Here is a 20,960-nt window from a genome sequence, read left to right as displayed (position 1 = left end):
GCACTGCTGGCTCACAGTGGCAGAGACCCATGTTCAATTCCCACCTCAGCTGACTGACTGTGTGGAGTTTGCACATTCTCCCTTTGTCTGTGTGGGAGTGCTCTGGTTTCCTCCCACAATCCAAAAATGTGCAGGTCAGGTGAATTGACCATGCTAAATTGCCCCGAGTGTTAGGTGTAGGGGAATGGGGCTGGTTGCAAACTTCAACGAATCATCTCCCTTTTCTACAACTCTGTGATTGGTAACACAGAGTTTTATTGTTTGAATCACATTTGCTGACTTTTTCAGCTCTGTTGATGTTGTTCCATTTAAATATGTTCCTTTGCTGAGTATCGCTGCAGACTAACTGTCAACCACTAGGCGGCAGCAATTAGCGCCTTCATCACGTGAAACGTCGTGTCTTATGTTTCGTGTGACGTAAGGCCGTATGACGTGATGATGTCACGTAACTGAGTTGTGGTTTCTGGGGCTGCGGCGGAGAAGGCGCTGCGGCATGTCCCACTGCTTTATGGCGGTCCCTTCGCAGTATCGTCTGTATCGGAGATGCGTTTGAGTCGATGAATACGGCCATGACTCCATAAGGCGGCGTCCTCTCTCCGCGCTGCGGCTTTTGGGGGATCTGGGTCCAGCGCAGGTAAGGGCCCGATTGCGCATGTGCGGCCTGCAGCCGCCGCCGGGTCCCAGGGTAAAGACACAGAGTCCAGACACTACCACCCGGGGTCAGGGTCAGAGCGGGGCCGGGAGGGGTCAGCGGGGGCCGGGAGGGGGCAGAGCGGGGGCCGGGAGGGGTCAGCGGGGGCCGGGAGGGGGCAGAGCGGGGGCCGGGAGGGGTCAGAGCGGGGGCCGGGAGGGGTCAGCGGGGGCCGGGAGGGGGCAGAGCGGGGGCCGGGAGGGGTCAGCGGGGGCCGGGAGGGGGCAGAGCGGGGGCCGGGAGGGGGCAGCGGGGCCGGGAGGGGGCAGAGCGGGGGCCGGGAGGGGGCCGGGAGGGGGCAGCGGGGCCGGGAGAGCGCAGCAGCTCAGCCTGCTTCCGAGGAACAGCGACATCGACGTTTCAGGCAAAAGCCCTTCATCAGGAATACAGGCAGAGAGCCTGAAGGGTAGAGGGGTGGGGGTGGGGAGGGTGAGGGTGGGGGTGGAGAGAGAGTAGCATCGAGTACAACAGGTGAGTGGGGGAGGGGGTGAAGGTGATAGGTCAGGGCGGAGAGGGTGGAGTGGATAGGTGGGAAAGGAGCTAGGCAGGTAGGACAAGTCATGGGGATAGTGCTGAGCTGGAAATGACCTGGGAGTTGCAGTGGGAGAGGGACTCCGAGATTCTTGTAGGGAGAGGAGGAAAACTTCTTCAAGGCAGGCATCCTTGCAAGAGGATTCACAATAGGGTTAAAATCAACCAGGTAAAAACAATGACTGCAGATGCTGGAAACCAGATTCTGGATTAATGGTGCTGGAAGAGCACAGCAGTTCAGGCAGCATCTGAGGAGCAGTAAAATCGAATTTCGGACAAAAGCCGGTCCGAGGGGACAACCTGAAAGGAAGGTTTGGGGAATGGGTTAGTGACATGGGAAAGTAGTGATTGTGTCATGTGAAAGTAATAGGAATAATGTGAGATGAAGAACAATAATCTGAGAGGAAGAATATAATAATCTGGTAGGAATAATGTGAGTGATGGCAATGTAATAACGAGTAATAATGATGATGTTGAGGAGCTGACGTTGGACTGGGGTAGACAAAGTTTAAAGATCACACAACACCAGGTTATAGTCCAAAAGGTTCAATTGGAAGCACTAGCTTTCAGAGTGCTGCTCTGTTAAATAGCTGTGGAATAGGATTGCAGTGTCATGCAATAAACTAGATTTGTTCAATATATCATTTCACTTGCATAACACTGTAATCTTTTGCTATAAATTGTGTTTTATGATCTAGTTCCATAGCAATTTGATGAAGGAAGAGTGCTTCAGTCATTAAAAATCTTCACCATCCCCTTGGCCTTTTGTCACTAGGCAAGTTTTGACTCCAAGTTGCCAAATTGCCTTGGATCCCATGGTGTCTTCTGAATCATTTCCCATGTGAAATCTAGTCAGAAGTCTGACTGAAGTTCATGTTAATGACACCCATTGCATGATGCTCACCCACACACCTACCTGAAACATAGCTAGACCTGTTAGACATGATACATAGAACGTACAACATTATAATGCCCTTTGGCCCTTGATGTTGCACTGACCTGTGAAACCCATCTGAACCTGCACTTTCATGCTCGTCCATTGGCCTATCCAATGACCATTTAAATGTCTTAAAAGTTGCTGAGTGTGCTACTGTTGTAGTGTGTTCCATGCACCTACTACTTTGAGTAAAGAAACTACCTCTGACTTCTGTCCTATTTCTATCACCCCTCAATTTAAAACTATGTCCCCTCGTTCTAGTCACTGCCATCTGAGGAAAAAGGCTTTCACTGTCCACCCTATCTAACTCCCTGATTACCTTATATGTCTCAATTAAATCACCTATCAACCTTCTCTTTAATGAAAACAGCCTTAAGTCCCTCAGCCTTTCCTCGTAAGACTTTCCCTCCAGACCAGGCAACGTCCTCGTAAATCTCCTCTGCACCCTTTCCAAAGCTTCCACATCCTTCCTATAATGCAGTGACCAGAACTGTATGCAATACTCCAAGTGCGACCACAGCAGAGTTTTGAACAGCTGCAGCATGACCTTGGCACTCTGAAACTCAATACCTCTACCAATAAAAGCTAACAAATTGTAAGCCTTCTTAACAACCCTATCAACCTGGGTGGCAACTTTCAGGGATCTATGTACATGGACAATGAGATCTCTTTGCTCATTTACACTACCAAGAATCTTACCATTAGCCCAGTACTTTTTGTTCCTGTTGCTCTTTCCAAAGTGAATCACCTCTCACTTTTGCCACCTCTCAGCCCAGGTCTGCAGCTTATCTATGTCCCTCTGTAACCTACAACAGCCTTCGTCACTATCCACAACTCTCCTGACCTTTGTGTCATCCGCAAATTTACTAACCCATTCAGGTCGTTTATAAAAAGACACAGCAGTGGGCCCAAAACAGATCTTGCGGTACACCACTACTAACTGAAGTTTAGATCAGAGTGGTGTTGGAAAAGCACAGCAGGTCAGGCAGCATCGGCGGAGCAGGAAAATTGACGTTTCGGGCAAAAGCCCTTCATCAAGAATAGAGGGGCTTCAGGGTAGAGGAGATGACCTTGTGGTTGCAGAGAGAGAGAGACTAACTGATATTCTTGTGGAGAAAGGAGGAGAACTTCTTCAAGGCAGGCATCTTTGCAAGACAATTTGCAGTAAGGTTAAAATCAACTAGGTAAAAGTGAGGACTGCAGATGCTGAAACTAGAGTTTAGATCAGAGTGGTGCTGGAAAAGCACAGCAGGTCAGGCAGCATCCGAGGAGCAGGAAAATTGATGTTTCGGGCAAAAGCCCTTCATCAGGAATAGAGCTGAACTATTCCTGATGAATAGAATGAACTCCAGAATGAATATTTCCCATCCACCTTCACCCTCTGTTGTCTTTCAGCTAGCCAATTTCTGATCCAAGCCGCTAAATCACCCTTGATCCCAAGGAGCATTCTTCCTGCATTTACTCTGTCTAGTCTTGTTAGAATTTTATAGGTTTCTATAAGATCCTCCTTCAGTAACTAAACTGCAGTAAATATTGTTCTAACTGATACTGTCTGTCTTAATACTTCAGTCCTGCCATCCCAAGAATCAGCCTGGTAAATCTTTGTTGAACTCCCTTCATAGCCAGAACATCCTTCCTCAGATAAGGAGACCAAAACTGCATGCAGTACTCGAGATATGATCTGATTACGTTCCAGTAATACATTGCTGCTCCTGTACTCAAATTCTCTTGCTGTGAACACACCATTTGCTGCTGTCTGCTGCTCTGCATGCTTTCTTTAGCCCCTGCTTTATGAGGACACATTTTTGCATCTCCCCATTCTCAATCTGCCTTCGTGTTTTTGCTACCAATATGGGTAATCTCACATTTATCCAGATCTTACTTCAGCTGGCATGTATTTACCTACTCATTCAACTTGTACAAATCATATTGAAACAACTCTACAAGCTTTCAGAGTGCTGCTTCTTTGTCAGTTAGCTAGTGATATGTGATCCACAGATGGAACAAACCTAGATTACTGTCAAGTCTTTAATCACTAGAATGGGTTGCAAGCTTTGATTCATTAATATGTGAATCCCAGAATTTCTTTCAAATTACATTCCTGAGATAACTTAAGGTTTTTATATAAAAGAAAGTGACATCTCAGCTCAGACAATGCATTAAAGGTGTGAGGTCAGAGTCTATCTGTGTTTCAATCTTGAGTCAGACTGGTTCTACTTCCAAAGTAATGTTATGAAGTTGAAGGCATGTACTGTATCTTTGAGAGAGAATGAAGGCTGTTTTGCACAGAGCTTGCAGACATCAGTCATGTGACTGACCAGCAGTCTCCGTATACTAGAAAATTAGAATGAGAACAAAGAACAAAGGAAATTTACAGCCCAGGAACAGGCCTTTTGGCCCTCCAAGCCTGAGCCGATCAAAACCCACCATCTAAACCTATTGCCCAATTCCTAAGCATCTGTATCTCTCTGCTCCCCACCTACTTGTATAGATGCTGGCAATGCGTTCCAGGCACCTACCACCTCTGTGAAAATTACTTGCCCCTTAAACTTTTCACCACTCACCTTGAACATGTGACATCTTGTTATTGAATCCCTCATCCTGAGAACATGCTTATCTCTAGTTACCCTGTCTAGAACCTTCATGATTTTGTAGACCTTAATCAGGTCCCCCCATAATCTCCTTTTTTCTAATGAAAACAATCCTAACCTACTCAACCTGTCTTCATAGCTAGCACCTTCCATACCAGGCAGCATCCTCGTAAACCTCTGCACTCTCTCCAAAGCGTCCACATCCTTTTGGTAATGTGTCGACCAGAACTGCACACTGTATTCTAAATGCGGCCGAACCAATGTCTTGTACAATTTTAACATAACCTGCCAGCTCTTATACTCAATACCCCGTCCGATGAAGGCAAGCTTACCATATGCCGCCTTGACCACTCTATTCACCTGTGGAGCCATCTTCAGGGTACAATGGACCTGAACTCTGAGATCTCTCTGCTCATTGACTTTTACCAAGGCTCTTCCGTTTACAGTATAGTTTGCACTAGAATTAGATTTCCCAAAATGCATCACTTCACATTTGCCTGGATTGAACTCTATCTGCCACTTCTCCGCCCAACTCTCCAGTCTATCACTATTCTCCTGTATTCTTTGACAGTCCCTTATGCTTTCTATTATTCCACCAATCTTCGTGTCATCTGCAAACTTACTGATCAGATGAACAATGCCCTATTCCAGATCATTTATTTATATGTTACAAACAACAGTGGCCCCAGCACTGATCCCTGTGGAACACCACTGGTCACCTTTCTCCATTTCGAGAAACCCCCTCCTACTACTCTCTGTCCCCAGTTCTTTATCCACCTAGCTAGAACACCCTGCACACCATGTGACTTCGCTTTCTCCATTAGTTTATCATGGGGAACCTTATCAAATGCCTTGTGAAAGTCCATGTATATGACATCTACTGTAGGGATTCCATGATTTTATGAAACCTGCAACCCATTTGTCCAATACATCAGATCAGTTGTATGACACTTTGATCTTTTACTATAAATTCTGTGTCCTACGATCCTGCATCACTAGCTACCTGTCGAAGGAACAGCACTCCAAAAGCTTGCACTTCCAAATATACCTGTTGGACTCTCACTGGTGTTTTGATTTTTGACTTTGTCCACTCCAGTCCAACACCAGCACCACCACATCCTTAGTCATTGGCTGCCACCCTGAATGTCCTGTTTAATTCTACTCTTGGCTGTCTGCCAACCACTTTCCTAACCTTCTCAGTACATTATGCCCAATTCAATGCTCTTTCCTTCAAAGCCTTCTGAAAGTCTTGAGTAAAGTGTAGTCTGTTGGCTCCTGTTCATTTCTACTAGTTACACTCCCTCGGTTTGCCAGCAGATTTGTGAGGCCCAATTTCCCTTTCATAAATCCATGTTGATTCTGTCTAGTCCTGTCACTGTTTTCCAAGTGCTCCGATATTAGAACATCGGACAATACAGCGCAGAACAGGCTCTTCGGCACTCCATGTAGCGCTGACCTGTGAGCTATTCTCAGCTCATCCCCCTACACTTTGCCATCATCATCCATGTGCTTATCCAAGAATTGTTTAAAACTCCCAAATGTGGCTGAGTTAACTACATTGACAGGTAGGGCATTCCACGCCCTTACCACTCTCTGAGTAAAGAACCTGCCTCTGACGTCTGTCTTAAATCTATCGCTCCTCAATTTGTAGTTATGCCCCCTTGTACAAACTGACGTCATCACCAAAGGAAAAAGACTTTTACTGTCTACCCTATCTAATCCTTTGAGCATCTTGTATGTCTCTATCAAATCCCCTCTTAGCCTTCTTTCCAATGAGAACAGACCTAGGTCTTCCAACCTTTCCACATAAGACCATCCCTCCAGACCAGGCAACATCCTGGTAAATCTCCTCTGCACCTTTTCCAATGCTTCGACATCCTTCGCGAAATATGGGGACCAGAACTGTACACAATATTCCAAGTGTGACCACACTAGCGTTTGTATAGTTGCAGCATGATATTGAGGCTCCGGAACTCAATCCCTCATTCATTGAAACCAAACACATCGTATGCCTTCTTAACAGCACTATCAACCTGGGTGGCAACTTTCGGGGATCTGTGTCCATGGACTCCAAGATCCCTCTGCACATCCACGCTACCAAGAATCTTTCCGTTGATCCAGTACGGTCTCTTTCGGTTATTCTTCCCAAAGTGCATCACCTTACATTTAGCTGCATTGAACTCCACTTGCCACCTCTTAGCCCAATTCTGCAGTTTATCCAAGCCCCCTGCAACCTGCAACATTCTTCCAAACTGTCCACTACTCCACCGACTTTAGTGCCATCTGCAAGTTTACTAATCCATCAACCTATGCCTGCGTCAAAGTCATTTATAAAAATGACAAACAGCGGTGGTCCTAAAACAGATCCTTGTGGCACACCACTAGTAACTGGACTCCAGACTGAATATTTTTCATCAGCTACCACTTGCTGCCTTCTTTCAGAAAGCCAGTTTCTAATCCAAACTGCTAAATCACACTCGATTCCATGCCTCTGCATTTTCTCCAACAGCCTACCATGTGGAACCTTATCGAAGGCTTTACTGAAGTCCATGTAAACCACATCAACTGCCCTACCCTCATCTACATGCTTGTTCACCTTCTCAAAAAGTTCAGTGAGGTTTGTGAGACATGGCCTGCCCTTGATGAAACCATGTTGACTATCTGAAATCAAATTGTTGCTTGCTAGATGATTATAAATCGTATCTCTTATAATCCTTTCCAAAATCTTTCCTACAACAGAAGTAAGGCTCACTAGTCTATAATTACCTGGGTCATCTCTACTGCCCTTCTTGAACAAGGTCACATTTGCAATCTTCTAGTCCTCTGGTACCAAACCTGTAGACAATGACGACTTGAATATCAAAGCCAAAGGCTCTGCTATCTCCTCCCTAGCTTTCCAGAGAATCCTCAGATTAATCCCATCTGGCCCAGGAGACTTGTCTACTTTCACTCCTTCTAGGATTGATAACACCTGTTTGTAACTAACCTCAATCCTTTCTAGTCTAATATCTCGTATCTTATTCTACTCTACAATATTCTCCTCTTCCTGAGTGAAAAGTGATGAGAAATGTTGATTTAGCACCTCTTCGATCTCCACAGGGTCCACACTCAACTTCCCACTTCTGTCTTTGACTGGCCCTGTTTCTACCCTAGTCATCCTTTTATTCCTCACATACCGATAGAAAGCTTTAGGGTTCTCCTTTATTCTATTTACTACTCGTGTCCTCTCTTTGCTCTTAACTCTCTCTTTAAATCTTTCCTAGCTGATCTATAAATCTCCATCGCCTCATCTGAACCATCTTGCCTCATCAACACAAGCCTCCTTCTTCCACTTAACAAGAGATGCAATTTCTGCAGTAAACCACGGTTACCTTATCACTTCCTCCCTGCCTGACGGGGATATACTTATCAAGAACACTCAACATCTGTTCCTTAAACCAGCTCCACATTTCCATTGTCTGCATCCCCTGCATTTTCATCCCCTGCATTTTGCTACCTCATGCTATGCATCCTAATTCTTGTCGAAACACATTGTAATTGCCCTTGCCCCATCGATAACTCTTGATCTGTAGCATGTATCTATCCCTTTCCATCGCTAAACTAAACGTAACTGAATTATGGTCACTCTCTCCAAAGTGCTCACCTACAATTAAATCAAACACCTGGCCTGGTTCATTACCAAGTACCAGATCCAGTGTGGCCTCCCCTCTTGTCGGCCCTTTGACATACTGTGTCAGAAGCCCTCCTGTACACATTGGACAAAAACTGGTCCATCTGAAGTACTAGAGTTATAGCATTTCAGCTCAATGTTGGGGGAAGTCAAAGTCTCCTATAATGACCACCCTGTTCCTTTTACTTCAACCCAGAATAATTTTGCCAATCCTCTCTTCTACCTCCCTAGAACTCTGCGGACATCTATTTAAAAAAAACTACAAGCAGTGTGACCTCCTCTCTCCTGTATCAGACTTCAGCCCACACTATCTCAGTAGACGAGTCCTTGTCAAAAGTTCTTTGAGCCACCATTTTACTATCCTTGACTAACAAGGCCACACCTCCCCCTCTTTTACCACCTTGCCTGTTCGTAATGAAAGATCTAAACCCTGGAACCTGCAACATCCATTCCTTACCCTACTCTATCCATGTCTCCAAAATGGCCACAACATTGAAGTCCCAGGTACCTATCCATACTGCAAGCTCACCTACCTTATTTCTGATACTCCTGACGTTGAAGTAGACATATTTCAAACCAGTTGCTGTCTGCCAGCACATTCCTGTGACTGTGAAATCCTGTCCCTGTCCTCGCTACTCTCATCCTCCTGTGCACTGCAACTGCACCTCAGGTTGCCAATCTTGTGCTGAGCTAGTTTAAACCCACCTGAATAGCACCAGCAAATTTCCCACCCAGGATATTAGTACCCCTCTGGTTCAAGTGAAGACTGTCCTGTTTGTACAGGTCCCACCCTCCTCAGAATGAGCCCCAATTATCCAAGTACCTGAAACCCTCCCTCCTGCACCATCCTTGCAGCCACGTGTTCAGCTGATATCCCTCCCTATTCCTTGCCTCACTATCACGTGGCACGGTTAACAAACCAGAGATAATAACTGTGTTTGTTCTAGCTCTCAGCTTCCACCCTAGATCCCTGAAATCCTGCGTTACATTCCTAACCATCTTTCTATCTATGTCATTGGTAGCTACGTGGACTATGACTTGAGGCTGGTCACCCTCTCCCTTCAGAACCCCAAAGATATGATTCGAGACATCACTGACCCTGGCACCTGGGAAGCAACACACCAGCTGTGAGTCTTGTTTGTTCCCAACAAAACTTCCATCTAACCCTCTAACTATTGAGTCCCCAATGACTAACACTCTCCCCCTTTTCCTCCTTCCCTTCTGTGCAACATGGACAGGCTCAGTGCAGGAAACCTGGGCCCCACTACATACCCCTGATAAGTCATCCCCCCCCCCCAAACAGTATTCAAAACGGTATAGATGTTTTTCAGGGGAACGACCACAGTGCATCCCTCTACTGACTTTTTTTCCCCCCTTTGAACAGTCACCCAGCTTTCTTCGTGCTTAGGAGTAACTGCTTCCCTGTAACTCTTATCTATCACAGCCTCTGCCTCCCGAATGATCTGAAGTTCATCCAGATCCCCCTCCAGTTCCCTAACACAGTCTTGGAGGAGTGAGATTGGGTGCACTTCTTGCAGATTTACTTGGATGGGACACTAATGGCGTACCTCACCTCAAACATCATGCAGGAGAAACATTTTTCTCCCTGCACTGCCATCCCTGCTAGTCCCCTAATCAGGAAGTAAATATTTAATATTGGATTCTAAGCATTTGCTCTGCTAACTGGTCTACAATACCCTGTTCTCTTGCTACACGCTTTTAAAAATAGTATTGCGTTAGTTATCCTCCAATCCATTGGAACTGTTGAGTGAACAGAATCTTGAAAGATGAGCATCAGTGCATCCACTAAGGTTTGTGTGAAGATCTATTGCTTGGATTGTGGATTTAGTTGTTAGTCACTTTGCTGAGGTGGTTGATTTTTCTTGCAGATGTTTCATCTCCAACCTGGATGACATTGTTAATGCTGTGTAGCCTCTGGATGAAATGCTGTCCTTATGATCCGCCCCGAATTTATGCAGCTCTTGTCAGTTGTGGCGGGTGGTTCTGCTTTTGGTTTTGTACTGCGGTGAATTATAGACTGGGTATATTTCAATGTGTTTGTTTATGGAACCCGCGGATGAATACCAGGCTTCTTGGAATTCTTGAGCTTGTCTTGAGCTTGCCTGTTCGAGTATCATAACCTTGTCCGAGCTGAATTGGTATCCTTCATTGTCAGTGTAAGTTAATGTGAGGGAGGAGTGGTTGTGTTGTTTTGTTGCAAACTGATGCTCATTTATTCTGGTGGTGAGTTTTCTGACCCCCGTTTGTGTTTTGTAATGTTTGTTACAGTTGCTGCATAGTATTTTTTTCCTCTGGAAAAACTGATAGCACACAAACTAACAGCCAGACTTTGCCAGTTACTATCCAGGACAAAAGACCTCATTCCCACAACAAGCAGGATGAATGCGATATGAAATATTGTGCAGCAACTGTGAGAAGCATTACATAGGACAAACAAGCAGGAAACTCGCCACCAGAATACATGAGCATCAACTTGCAACAAAATGACACAGCTGGTCCTCCCTCATATCAATACACATTGACAGTGTTAAAGCACTGGGACAGGCTAAATAAAGACAAGCTCAGGAATTCCTGGAGGCCTGATATTCATCCACTGGTTCCATAAATAAACATGTTGAAATAGACCCCATCTACAGCCTACTCCAGTACAAAACTGCATGTAGAACCACCCGTCTCAACTGACAGAGTTGTGTAAATTCAGGGCAGATCACAATGACGGCGCTTCATCCGGAGGCTACACAGCACTGATGATGCCTCCCAGAAGGGAGACAAACTGTTTGCAAGAAAATCAACCAGCTCGGTGAACCAACTAACAACTACATCCACTGTTTCTAGGGCCACATCCTTAAATTTTTTGGGTGGATTATTACATCCTGGGGATTTATTGGCCTTTAATCCTAACAATTTCCCCAATACCATATCACTGCTAATACTGATTTCCTTAAGTTCTGCCTACACCCTCTGATCCCCCAACATTTTGGGACATGACTTGTGTCCTCCTTTTATGAAGACGGAATCTCCAGTTACTTCCATTTGCTTACAGAAGGTACAGGGTAGTTCGTTCAGACTTAAACCTCTTGACTGACTTGTTAAGTGCCAGTTTACAACAACTAAAGGAAAAATAAACTGGCTTATGTTGGTTTTTACAGCAGAGAGAAGAGACCGCTTCTGGCCCTGCAGCTTCTCCTAATCTCATTCATAGCCCTAAGCTGTTCAACTGCCTGGGATTCAATCACATCGATATTGGCAGGCAGGTGATCTTTAATCATAAATAATCAGTTACTAGTCCAATCAGCTACTTTTGGCCAATCAAAGCTCCATTCTTTGATAACACTTCTGTCTCTCGTTAATCTGCAAATTAGTTTTGTGTTTCTGCTTGAATGAGCATCTGTATGTAAAGTTTAAAAATCTCACGAACATCAGGTTATAGTCCAATAAGTTTAATTGGAAGCACTAGCTTTCGGAGTGCTGCTCATTCATCAGGTGGTTGTGGAGTACACAATTGTAAGACATAGAATTTATAGCAAAAGCTTACAATGTGATATAACTGAAATTATACGTTGAAAAATACCTTGATTGTTTATTAAGTCTCTCACCTGTTAGAATGACCGTGTTAGTTTCACTACATGGTCAATCTAACAGATGAGAGACCTAACAAACAATTAAGATATTTTTCAATGTATAATTTCAGTTATATCACACTAAACTTTTGCTATAAATTCTGTGTTTTACAATTATTACTCCACAACTACCTGATGAAGTAGCAGTGCTCTGAAAGCCAGTGCTTCCAATTAAACCTGTTGGACTATAACCTGATGTTGTGTGTTTTTTTTTAAACTTTGTACACCCTACACCGGCATCTCCAAATCGTCTGTGTATACAGTACTTACAATGAGTGTCAGGTTTAAAAGTGCAGTAATCCTTCAACAATTCTTGGTCTTTAAAACTATTTTCCAAGTTTGTCTGCAATCAAATATGCAGCAGAATAAAAAGAGTCTTTACAGGTGGAGCAGGCTCGATGGATGAATAGTCTACTCGTGTTTCTATTTCTTGTGCTCTTGTGAGTGTTAATTAAAGCTCATTTTGACAAGTAAATTTATGGTGTCGACAGATAGCTAAATCCATGCCAAAGAAAGATTTATTAATTTTTTAAGTAACAACTTGTATAATAACACTTGTCCTCTATTCTAAACTTTCATGAACACTTATGAATCAGTTTGACCACAGAAACCCCAGCCACTGTTTTCTATGAGTACTATCAATGGTTGACCATTAGCATTATATTTAAATTAAGCTAGTCTTTGGAAAGACCTAATTATTATTAATCTTTTGATTGATTTGCAGCTACATTTAAGAAGGAGCCATGTGGAAGTGGTACTCTGCAGATGAGTCGCCCCCAGTGCCAGCAGGGGTAAACATATCTTAAACAATTATGCAATTTCATGACATAAAAAACCTTGACATAAAAAATGAGTAAACCTTCATTTTGACAATTTTGTTTGCTAAATAGTAGTTTATGAGCTGGATTTGCTGTATGATTTTGATTGTAGTTTTGGAAAATTGCATGCAAGAGTGCGTTTTGATGCATATAATTTGCCAAGCAGTGACTGATTTGCTTCAGTTCTCTGGAACTTTCAACTGTCTTGAATTAAATTGCTGGTATCGAGCTGATTTGAGCACTCTTTTAAACTCCGTTAAATTTGTAAAATGTATCATTTTTATTGTTGATTCTATATGATGATGCTTATTGTATGGTTTTTCATGATATCCATTCTGTGCAAATTTATTCAATAGGCAGCAAGTTCCCAGAAGAGCATTGGCAACCAGTCTGTGGCAGACTTAACTGAGCAGCTGGCTCAGAATGAGCAACTGGTATTGCAGCTGAAGGAGTTAATTCGGGAGAAAGATAACCAGCTTCAAGTGAAAGATCAGCTGCTTAAGGTAGTGATTTAAACAATCCCAAGTTCATGTCTCTTTTGTCTTGTATTTAAGTGAATTGCCGCATTGCTCTGTATTTTGTGTGTGTACTGTGATAGGACAGAATAGAATATTCTTTATTGTGACGTGTACTCAATTACAGATGTACCGGAGTACAGTGAAAAGTTTTACAATGTCGCCTCTTATGGTGCCATCTTAGATACAAATCTTAGGTACAAAATCATAGATATAAAAAGAGAAATAAAAAAGAAAAGTAGTTGAATGGCTTTACAGAAATAAATCCTAATTTAAACGGTAGCCATTATAATCATTTCAACAAATTAAATGTAAGTGTTACGTTGCAGTAGCTGAACACAGGGGCTTCCACATGTGGTCTGACCACCCGCATCAGACCCCAGTCCAACAACTGTCCTGCTCTTCTGCAAGCCACCAGTCCACTCGCGTCAGGTTTCAGCTGCTCCAAGGTAAGTTTTCTCTAGGACTTGTTTCCCCTGGCTGGCCTCTGCTCCGGGACATACTTTCTCTGGCCGGCCTCCGCTCTGGGGCTTGCTTCCTCACGGATGTGAGATTTTCTTCTGGGGCTTTCCACCTCCTCCATTCCACTCTGGGTAAGTCAAAGTCCTTAGTTGGAAAAGCAAAGAGAGAAAAAAGGGTTGGTCGTTCAATTCTGATCAGAAACCACAAGTTTGGAAATGAAATAGAAGGTTCAAGACCGTTTTGTTTTGACTAACAGCCTGATCATGATTGAAAATAATATAACAAGTGCCTCTCAAGTAATTTTTCATCTGATGAGTATGCTTATGATTAATTTTAATGATCAAATCTAGTTCTGACCCAGAAGATCACTGCTTCATGCATCGTTCCAAAATCCTGAGGTTGACATTCCTTTGGTGCAAAGAAAGTGGTGCATCTTTGTAAATGCTGTCTTTGGACAGGATGTTTAACTGAAGGTTTATCTGATGTCTCTGATACATGCAAATGATCCTATGACATTATTTCAATAAATATCGGCAGAAATTAATTTCACTATTGATAGAAGTGTGACTCAAGCCAGAACAGAACTGAATACTGAACATTCAGTTTATAAGGCTTTTACAGGGTGGTGGTGTTGCAGTCTTGGTCTTGCCTTTGAATGAAATATAGTTCCTGAATTAGAATCTGTATGGTTGCAGATGAGAAACAGGAAGGGAGTAGTGACCTCCAAATAGTGGGAAGGACGTAGAGAGCATTTGTAGGCAGATTATTGAAATCTGCAGGACAAATAGGGTTGTGATAGTTGATAATTTCAATTACCATAGGGTAGAATGGGAAAAAGATCATGTGGGGCGCTGAAGGGGAGAAGTTCTGTTGGAGAAGTTTCTTGGAACAATAAGTTTCCAGTCCTGTCAGGGAGGGGGCTGTGCTGGATCTGTTCCTAGGAAATGAGACAGGCCAAGTGGAGAAGGTCAGAACCTATACAGACAATGAGCAAAACTAACGTCATTTACAAAATAGCGGGCAAGGACTGTAATAAACACTACATTGTTCAAACAGGCAGAAAACTAGCCACAATGCATGAACATCAACCAGCCACAAAAAGACATGACCCTCTCTCACTAGTATCCTCACATACGGATGAGGAAGAACACCACTTTGACTGGGACAACACATCCATCCTAAGACAAGCCAAACAAAGACACACTCAAGAATTCTTAGAAGCATGGCATTCCAACCGGAACTCTTATCAACAAACACATCAAGTTAGACCCCATCTACCACCCCCTGAGAAAAGGAACAGGAAGTGACTTCACCACAGGAAATAACATCACCAACCCAAAGAAACCCAAGGATATAAATAGAAAGCAGGAATTTTCAGCATTGCTTCGCGTGAGGTCCACTGAAGATATTACCTGCCTAAGGTAACAAAACATCTGGAAATGAACCTTTCAGCTCAGCGAGCAAACCTACATCCAAAACCTCAACCTGAGCTACAAATCTTCTCAATGCTTGCTAAGGTCAGGGCATTTGGCTCTGGGAGCATTTGGGAATTAGCCATCAAAACATAATAAGGTTCAATATTAAGTTGGATAAGGATAAAAATCGGTCAAGATTAAGACCTCTGGCAAACTTTTGTGGTCTAAAAGTTGAGCTGGAGCAAATTGATCGGAAAGAGTTACTTAGATAAAATAGTGATTTTTTTTGAAGGAGGTGAATAGGATGCAAGATGGGTAATAAATGAGAAATAAATAGAGATTTCCAGAACTAGAGCACCCTGGCTGACTAAGGATCATAGGAGAAAATAAGGAAGTAAAGGAGACATATGATGCATACTGGAACAATAGTAGCGATAGAAATCAGGAAGGATATCTCGAGTGCAGGAGAGACACTCAGGCTGGAATAAGAAAGTCTAAAAGGAAGCATGAGGAAAGGATATCAGACTGTGCTAAAACAAATATTCATATGTTTGAAGAATATTTTACTAGTAAAAGATTAATGAAGGACAGAGTGGATCCACAAGGAACAAGCAAAGTAAGCTGCTCAAAGGATATAGCAGAGGTACTAAATGAATATTTTGCTTCTTTACCACATTAAAAGGGACAAGGGCCTAGTTGAAAATGTGGGTGATGAGCAACTGAACAGTTCATTGATAGAAAAGGAAAAGGTGCTAAAAAGGCCAGCACCATTCCAGATAAGATGCACCCTAGATTGCTGAGAGAATTCAGGAGCAAATCTTGGAGCTGTTGACATTTTCCAGGCCCTTCTGGATATAGGATCAGTCCTGGGAGACTGGAGGATTGCAAATGTTGCACTGTTGTATAAGAAAGGGACAAGGATAACCCAGGAAACTACAGACCTGTCAGCTTAATATTGTGTAGAGTGTTCTGGGTGTAAGTTTGCTCTCTGAGCTGGAAGGTTCGTTTTCAGATGTTTCATCGCCATACTAGGTAATATCAATGAGCCTCCGATATGTCCCGCATTCTATTTCTGTTCCATGTTCTATTTATGTGTTTAGGTTTCCTTGCTTTGGTGATGTTATTTTCTGTATCTTTGATGCCATTTCCTGTTCTTTTTCTCAGAGGATGGTAGATGGTGTCCAAATCAATGTGTTTGTTGACAGAGTTCCGGTTGGATTGCCATGCTTCTAGGAATTCTTGTCCATGTCTCTGTTTGCCTTGTCCTAGGATGAATGTATGGTCCCAGTCAAAGTGCTGTCCTTCCTCATCTGTATGTAAGGGCACTAGTGATAATGGGTCATGTCTTTTTGTAGCTAGTTGATGTTCATGTACCCTGGTGGCCAATTTTCTGCCTGTTTGTCCAATGTGTTTGTTACAGTTCTTGCAAGGTATTTTGTAAATGACATTTGTTTTGCTTGTTGTCTGTATAGGGAGTTTCAAGTTCATTAGCTGCTGTTTTAGTGTGTTGGTGGGCTACCAACTGTTCCATAAACATTAACAGCCTGACCACGAAACATGTATATCAAAGTTTGTGAGAAGATTTGTAGCTCGGGAGTCTCCTGTTAAGCGCTTCTGTGATGTTTCCTCCGGCATTTATGGTGATTTGTATCTGCCGTTTCCGGTTGTCAGTTCCAGCTGTCCGCTGCAGTGGCCAGTATATTGAGTCCAGGTTGATGTGTTTATTGATTGAATCTGTGGATGAATGCCATGCCTCTAGGAATTCCCTGGCTGTTCTGCTTTTGGCTTGTCCTATAGTAGTAGTGTTGTGTGTTAGTTTGGCCATTTTTTTCTTTTAGTGCTATTATTTTGCAGTGCGTGGTCCTGTTCTGTCCTATGGTAATGGCCTGTTCTATGGTCCGGGTCCATTCCTGAATGGTGGCTTTTGAAATTAACGATTTTTGGTGTGTAGTTTCTTGTCTGTATTTGTGGAGTCTGTTGTGAGCGTCTGTAATCATTACCTGGATCATCCTGAATCCGTTCTGTCTGGCTATGTCCCTGGCTTGTGGGTTGTTGACTGGTGGTCTGTATCTGACACATGGTGGAAGGATTCGATTCTTTCGGCATTCATGCAGGAACCGGAGTTGTTCGTATGTGGTGCTTAGGCGGTTGGCACAGGATTCCCATTTCCTGGCTTGTCTTAGCATCTCTCGCCCGTAGGTGTTCAAAGTTTGTGAGAAGATTTGTAGCTTGGGTGCTCGTTGTTGTGGTTCTGTTCGCTGAGCTGGGAATTTGTGTGTTGTCATGGATGCAGATCATTAGCTGTCTTCCTGTTTTCCTATGTAGTGTTTTGTGCAGTCCTTGCATGGGATTTTGTGCATTACATTAGTTTTGCTCATGCTGGGTATCGGGTCCTTCGTCCGGGTGAGTTGTTATCTGAGAGTGGCTGTTGGTTTGTGTGCTGTTATGAGTCCTAGTGGTTGCAGTAGTCTGGTTGTCAGTTTGGCAATGCTCTTGATGTATGGTAGTGTGGTGATTCACTAGAGAGGAAGAAAAGGACAACCAACTCCCCATTCCTAGACGTGAGAGTACAGAGAACACCTAACGGAGAATTTGCTACGAAGGTTAAAATCACTGTCCTGGAACAATCAACTTTGAAGTGGAGTATTATACAAATTTCACACTTTTGCAATGTAACAATTAATTTGGTTTACTACAGGAAGACAAAGAAGCCTTTGAAGCAAAAATTTCCAAAATGAAGCTGCAGACAAAGGCAAAGGTCACATCACTTTCTGCCCAGCTGGAAGATGTGAAGAAGCAACTAGGTGTTTCCAGTGTTAAAGAGCAGACAACTGGAAAATACAAGGTATGGCATGTTTCTGCTATTTTCTATACTTAGTGACTGGGAATAAGGTGGCAACCTGCCGAGGAGAGACTTTGCAGGCAACAGAAAACAGATTCTATGTGGACAATCGTTATCTTAAAATGGGAGCATATATTGTACTTTCACAAAGTCTTGTCTGAGTTAATGTTCACATTAGTTTAAGTGAAATGTTGATAATTCCATTGTGGCAGAAATAAACAGCACATATTCAAAGTAAAGGAACCAAAGGGGAAATGAGAAGGCTTTACTTCTGTTAGATTTTGCATGCCTGAAAGGATATCATGATGTTTGGAAGGAAATTATATACCTAAAATGGAAAGATCTGGCGAGACGGCACTTGGAATATTGTGTTCGGCTCTGGTTGCTTCATTGGAGGAAGGATGTGGAAGCTTTCGAGAGGGTGCAGAGGAGATTTAAGACCATAAGACACAGGAGTGGAAGTAAGGTCATTCGGCCCATCGAGTCCACTCCGCCATTCAATCATGGCTGATGGGCATTTCAACTCCACTTACCCGCATTCTCTCCGTAGCCCTTAATTCCTTGTGACATCAATAATTTATCAATCTCTGTCTTGAAGACATTTAGCGTCCCGGCCTCCACTGCACTCTGCGGCAATGAATTCCATAGGTCCACCACTCTCTGGCTGAAGAAATGTCTCTGCATTTCTGTTCTGAATTGACCCCCTCTAATTCTAAGGCTGTGTCCACGGGTCCTAGTCTCCTCGCCTAATTTCCTAGCGTCCACCCTTTCCAAGCCATGTATTATCTTGTAAGATTCTATTAGATCTCCCCTTAATCTTCTAAACTCCAATGAATACAATCCCAGGATCCTCAGCCGTTCCTTGTAAGTTAGATCTACCATTCCAGGGATCATCTGTGTGAATCTCCGCTGGACACGCTCCAGTGCCAGTATGTCCTTCCTGAGGTGTGGGGACCAAAACTGGACACAGTACTCCAAATGGGGCCTAACCAGAGCTTTATAAAGTCTCAGTAGCACAATGGTGCTTTTATATTCCAACCCTCTTGAGATAAATGACAACATTGCATCACTTTCTTAATCACGGACTCAACCTGCATGTTTACCTTTAGAGAATCCTCGACTAGCACTCTCAGATCCCTTTGTACTTTGGCTTTATGAATTTTCTCACCATTTAGAAAGTAGTCCATGCTTGTATTTTTTTTTCCAAAGTGCAAGACCTCGCATTTGCTCACATTGAATTCCATCAGCTATTTCCTGGACCACTCTCCCAAACTGTCTAGATCCTTCTGCAGCCTCCCCACTTCCTCAGTACTACCTGCCTGTCCACCTAACTTCGTATCATTGGCAAATTTCGCTAGAATGCCCCCAGTCCCTTCATCCAGATCATTAATATATAATGTGAACAGCTGCGGCCCCAACACTGAACCCTGCGGGACACCGCTTGTCACTGGCTGCCATTCCGATAAAGAACCTTTTTATCCCAACTCTCTGCCTTCTGTCAGACAGCCAATCCTCAATCCACCCCAGTAGTTCACCTCGAACACCATGGGCCCTCACCTTGCTCAGCAGCCTCCCATGTGGCACCTTATCAAAGGCCTTTTGGAAGTCTAGATAGACCACATTCACTGGGTTTCCCTGGTCTAACCTACTTGTCACTTCTTCAAAGAGTTCCAACAGGTTTGTCAGGCATGACCTCCCCTTACTAAATCCATGTTGACTTGTTCTGATCTGACTCTGCTCTTTCAAGAATTTAGAAACCTCATCCTTAATGATGGATTCTAGAATTTTACCAACAACCGAGGTTAGGCCAATCGGCCTATAATTTTCCATCTTTTGTCTTGTTCCTTTCTTGAACAAGGGGGTTACAACAGCAATCTTCCAATCATCCGGGACGTTCCCTGACTCCAGTGACTTTTGAAAGATCTCAACCAATGCCTCCGCTATTTCCTCAGCCACCTCCATCAGAACTCTAGGATGTATCCCATCGGGGCCAGGAGATTTATCAATTTTAAGACCTTTTAGCTTTTCTAGCACTTTCTCTTTTGTAATGGCAACCATACTCAACTCAGCCCCCTGACTCCCTTTAATTGTTGGGATATTACTCATGTCTTCCACTGTGAAGACTGACGCTAAGTACTTGTTAAGTTCTCCTGCTATTTCCTTATCTCCCATCACTAGGCTTCCAGCATCAGTTTGAAGTGGCCCAATATCTACTTTTGCCTGTCATTTGTTTCTTATGTATTGAAAGAAACTTTTACTATCATTTCTAATATTACTGGCTAGCCTACCTTCATATTTGATCCTCTCCTTCCTTATTTCTCTCTTTGTTATCCTCTGTTTGTTTTTGTAGCCTTTCCAGTCTTCTGATTTCCCACTGCTCTTGATCACTTTACAGGATCTCTCTTTTTCCTTAATATATTCCCTGACTTCCTTTGTCAGCCATGGCTGTCTAATCCCTCCCCGGATAATCTTTCTTTTCTTGGGGATGAAGCTCTGTACAGCATCCTCAATTATACCCACAAACTCCTGCCATTTTTGCTCTACTGTCTTCCCCACTAGGCTCTGCTTCCAGTCTATTTTCATCAGTTCCTCTCTCATGCCCTCATAATTACCTTTATTTAACTGTAACACCATTACATCTGATTTTGCTTTCTCTCTTTCAAACTGCAGACTGAACTCTCCCATATTATGATCGCTGCTTCCTAAGTGTACCCTTACTTTAAGATCTTTTATAAAGTCTGGTTCATTACATAGCACTAGGTCCAGAATAGCCTGCTCCCTTGTGGGCTCCATGACCAGTTGTTCCAAAAAGCCATCCTGTAAGCATTCCATGCATTCCCTTTCTTT

At 43.4% G+C, this 20,960-nt stretch overlaps 1 protein-coding gene across 5 annotated transcripts in view; it reads left to right on the top strand.

The window, feature by feature from the left end:
* Positions 1–446: 446 nt before the first annotated feature.
* The window catches only part of LOC132824521 (golgin subfamily B member 1-like), a 263,280-nt gene continuing 242,766 nt past the window's right edge, over positions 447–20,960 (top strand). For 3 of the 5 annotated variants that reach the window (XM_060839156.1, XM_060839155.1, XM_060839151.1), the window contains exons 1-5: positions 447–634; positions 11,591–11,691; positions 12,786–12,852; positions 13,236–13,382; positions 17,970–18,116. In XM_060839156.1, the coding sequence (XP_060695139.1) occupies positions 12,805–12,852; positions 13,236–13,382; positions 17,970–18,116 (342 nt within the window). In that variant the 5' untranslated portion in view covers positions 447–634; positions 11,591–11,691; positions 12,786–12,804. Of the gene's footprint in view, positions 635–9,442; positions 9,548–11,590; positions 11,692–12,785; positions 12,853–13,235; positions 13,383–17,969; positions 18,117–20,960 lie in introns of all 5 variants that reach the window. The other 2 variants (XM_060839153.1, XM_060839154.1) reach the window with 2 other exon arrangements.

The sequence above is a fragment of the Hemiscyllium ocellatum genome, chromosome 18 (genome assembly GCF_020745735.1).
Source record: "Hemiscyllium ocellatum isolate sHemOce1 chromosome 18, sHemOce1.pat.X.cur, whole genome shotgun sequence".
NCBI lineage: Eukaryota > Metazoa > Chordata > Chondrichthyes > Orectolobiformes > Hemiscylliidae > Hemiscyllium > Hemiscyllium ocellatum.
This window is presented reverse-complemented; position numbering and strand designations above follow the sequence as displayed.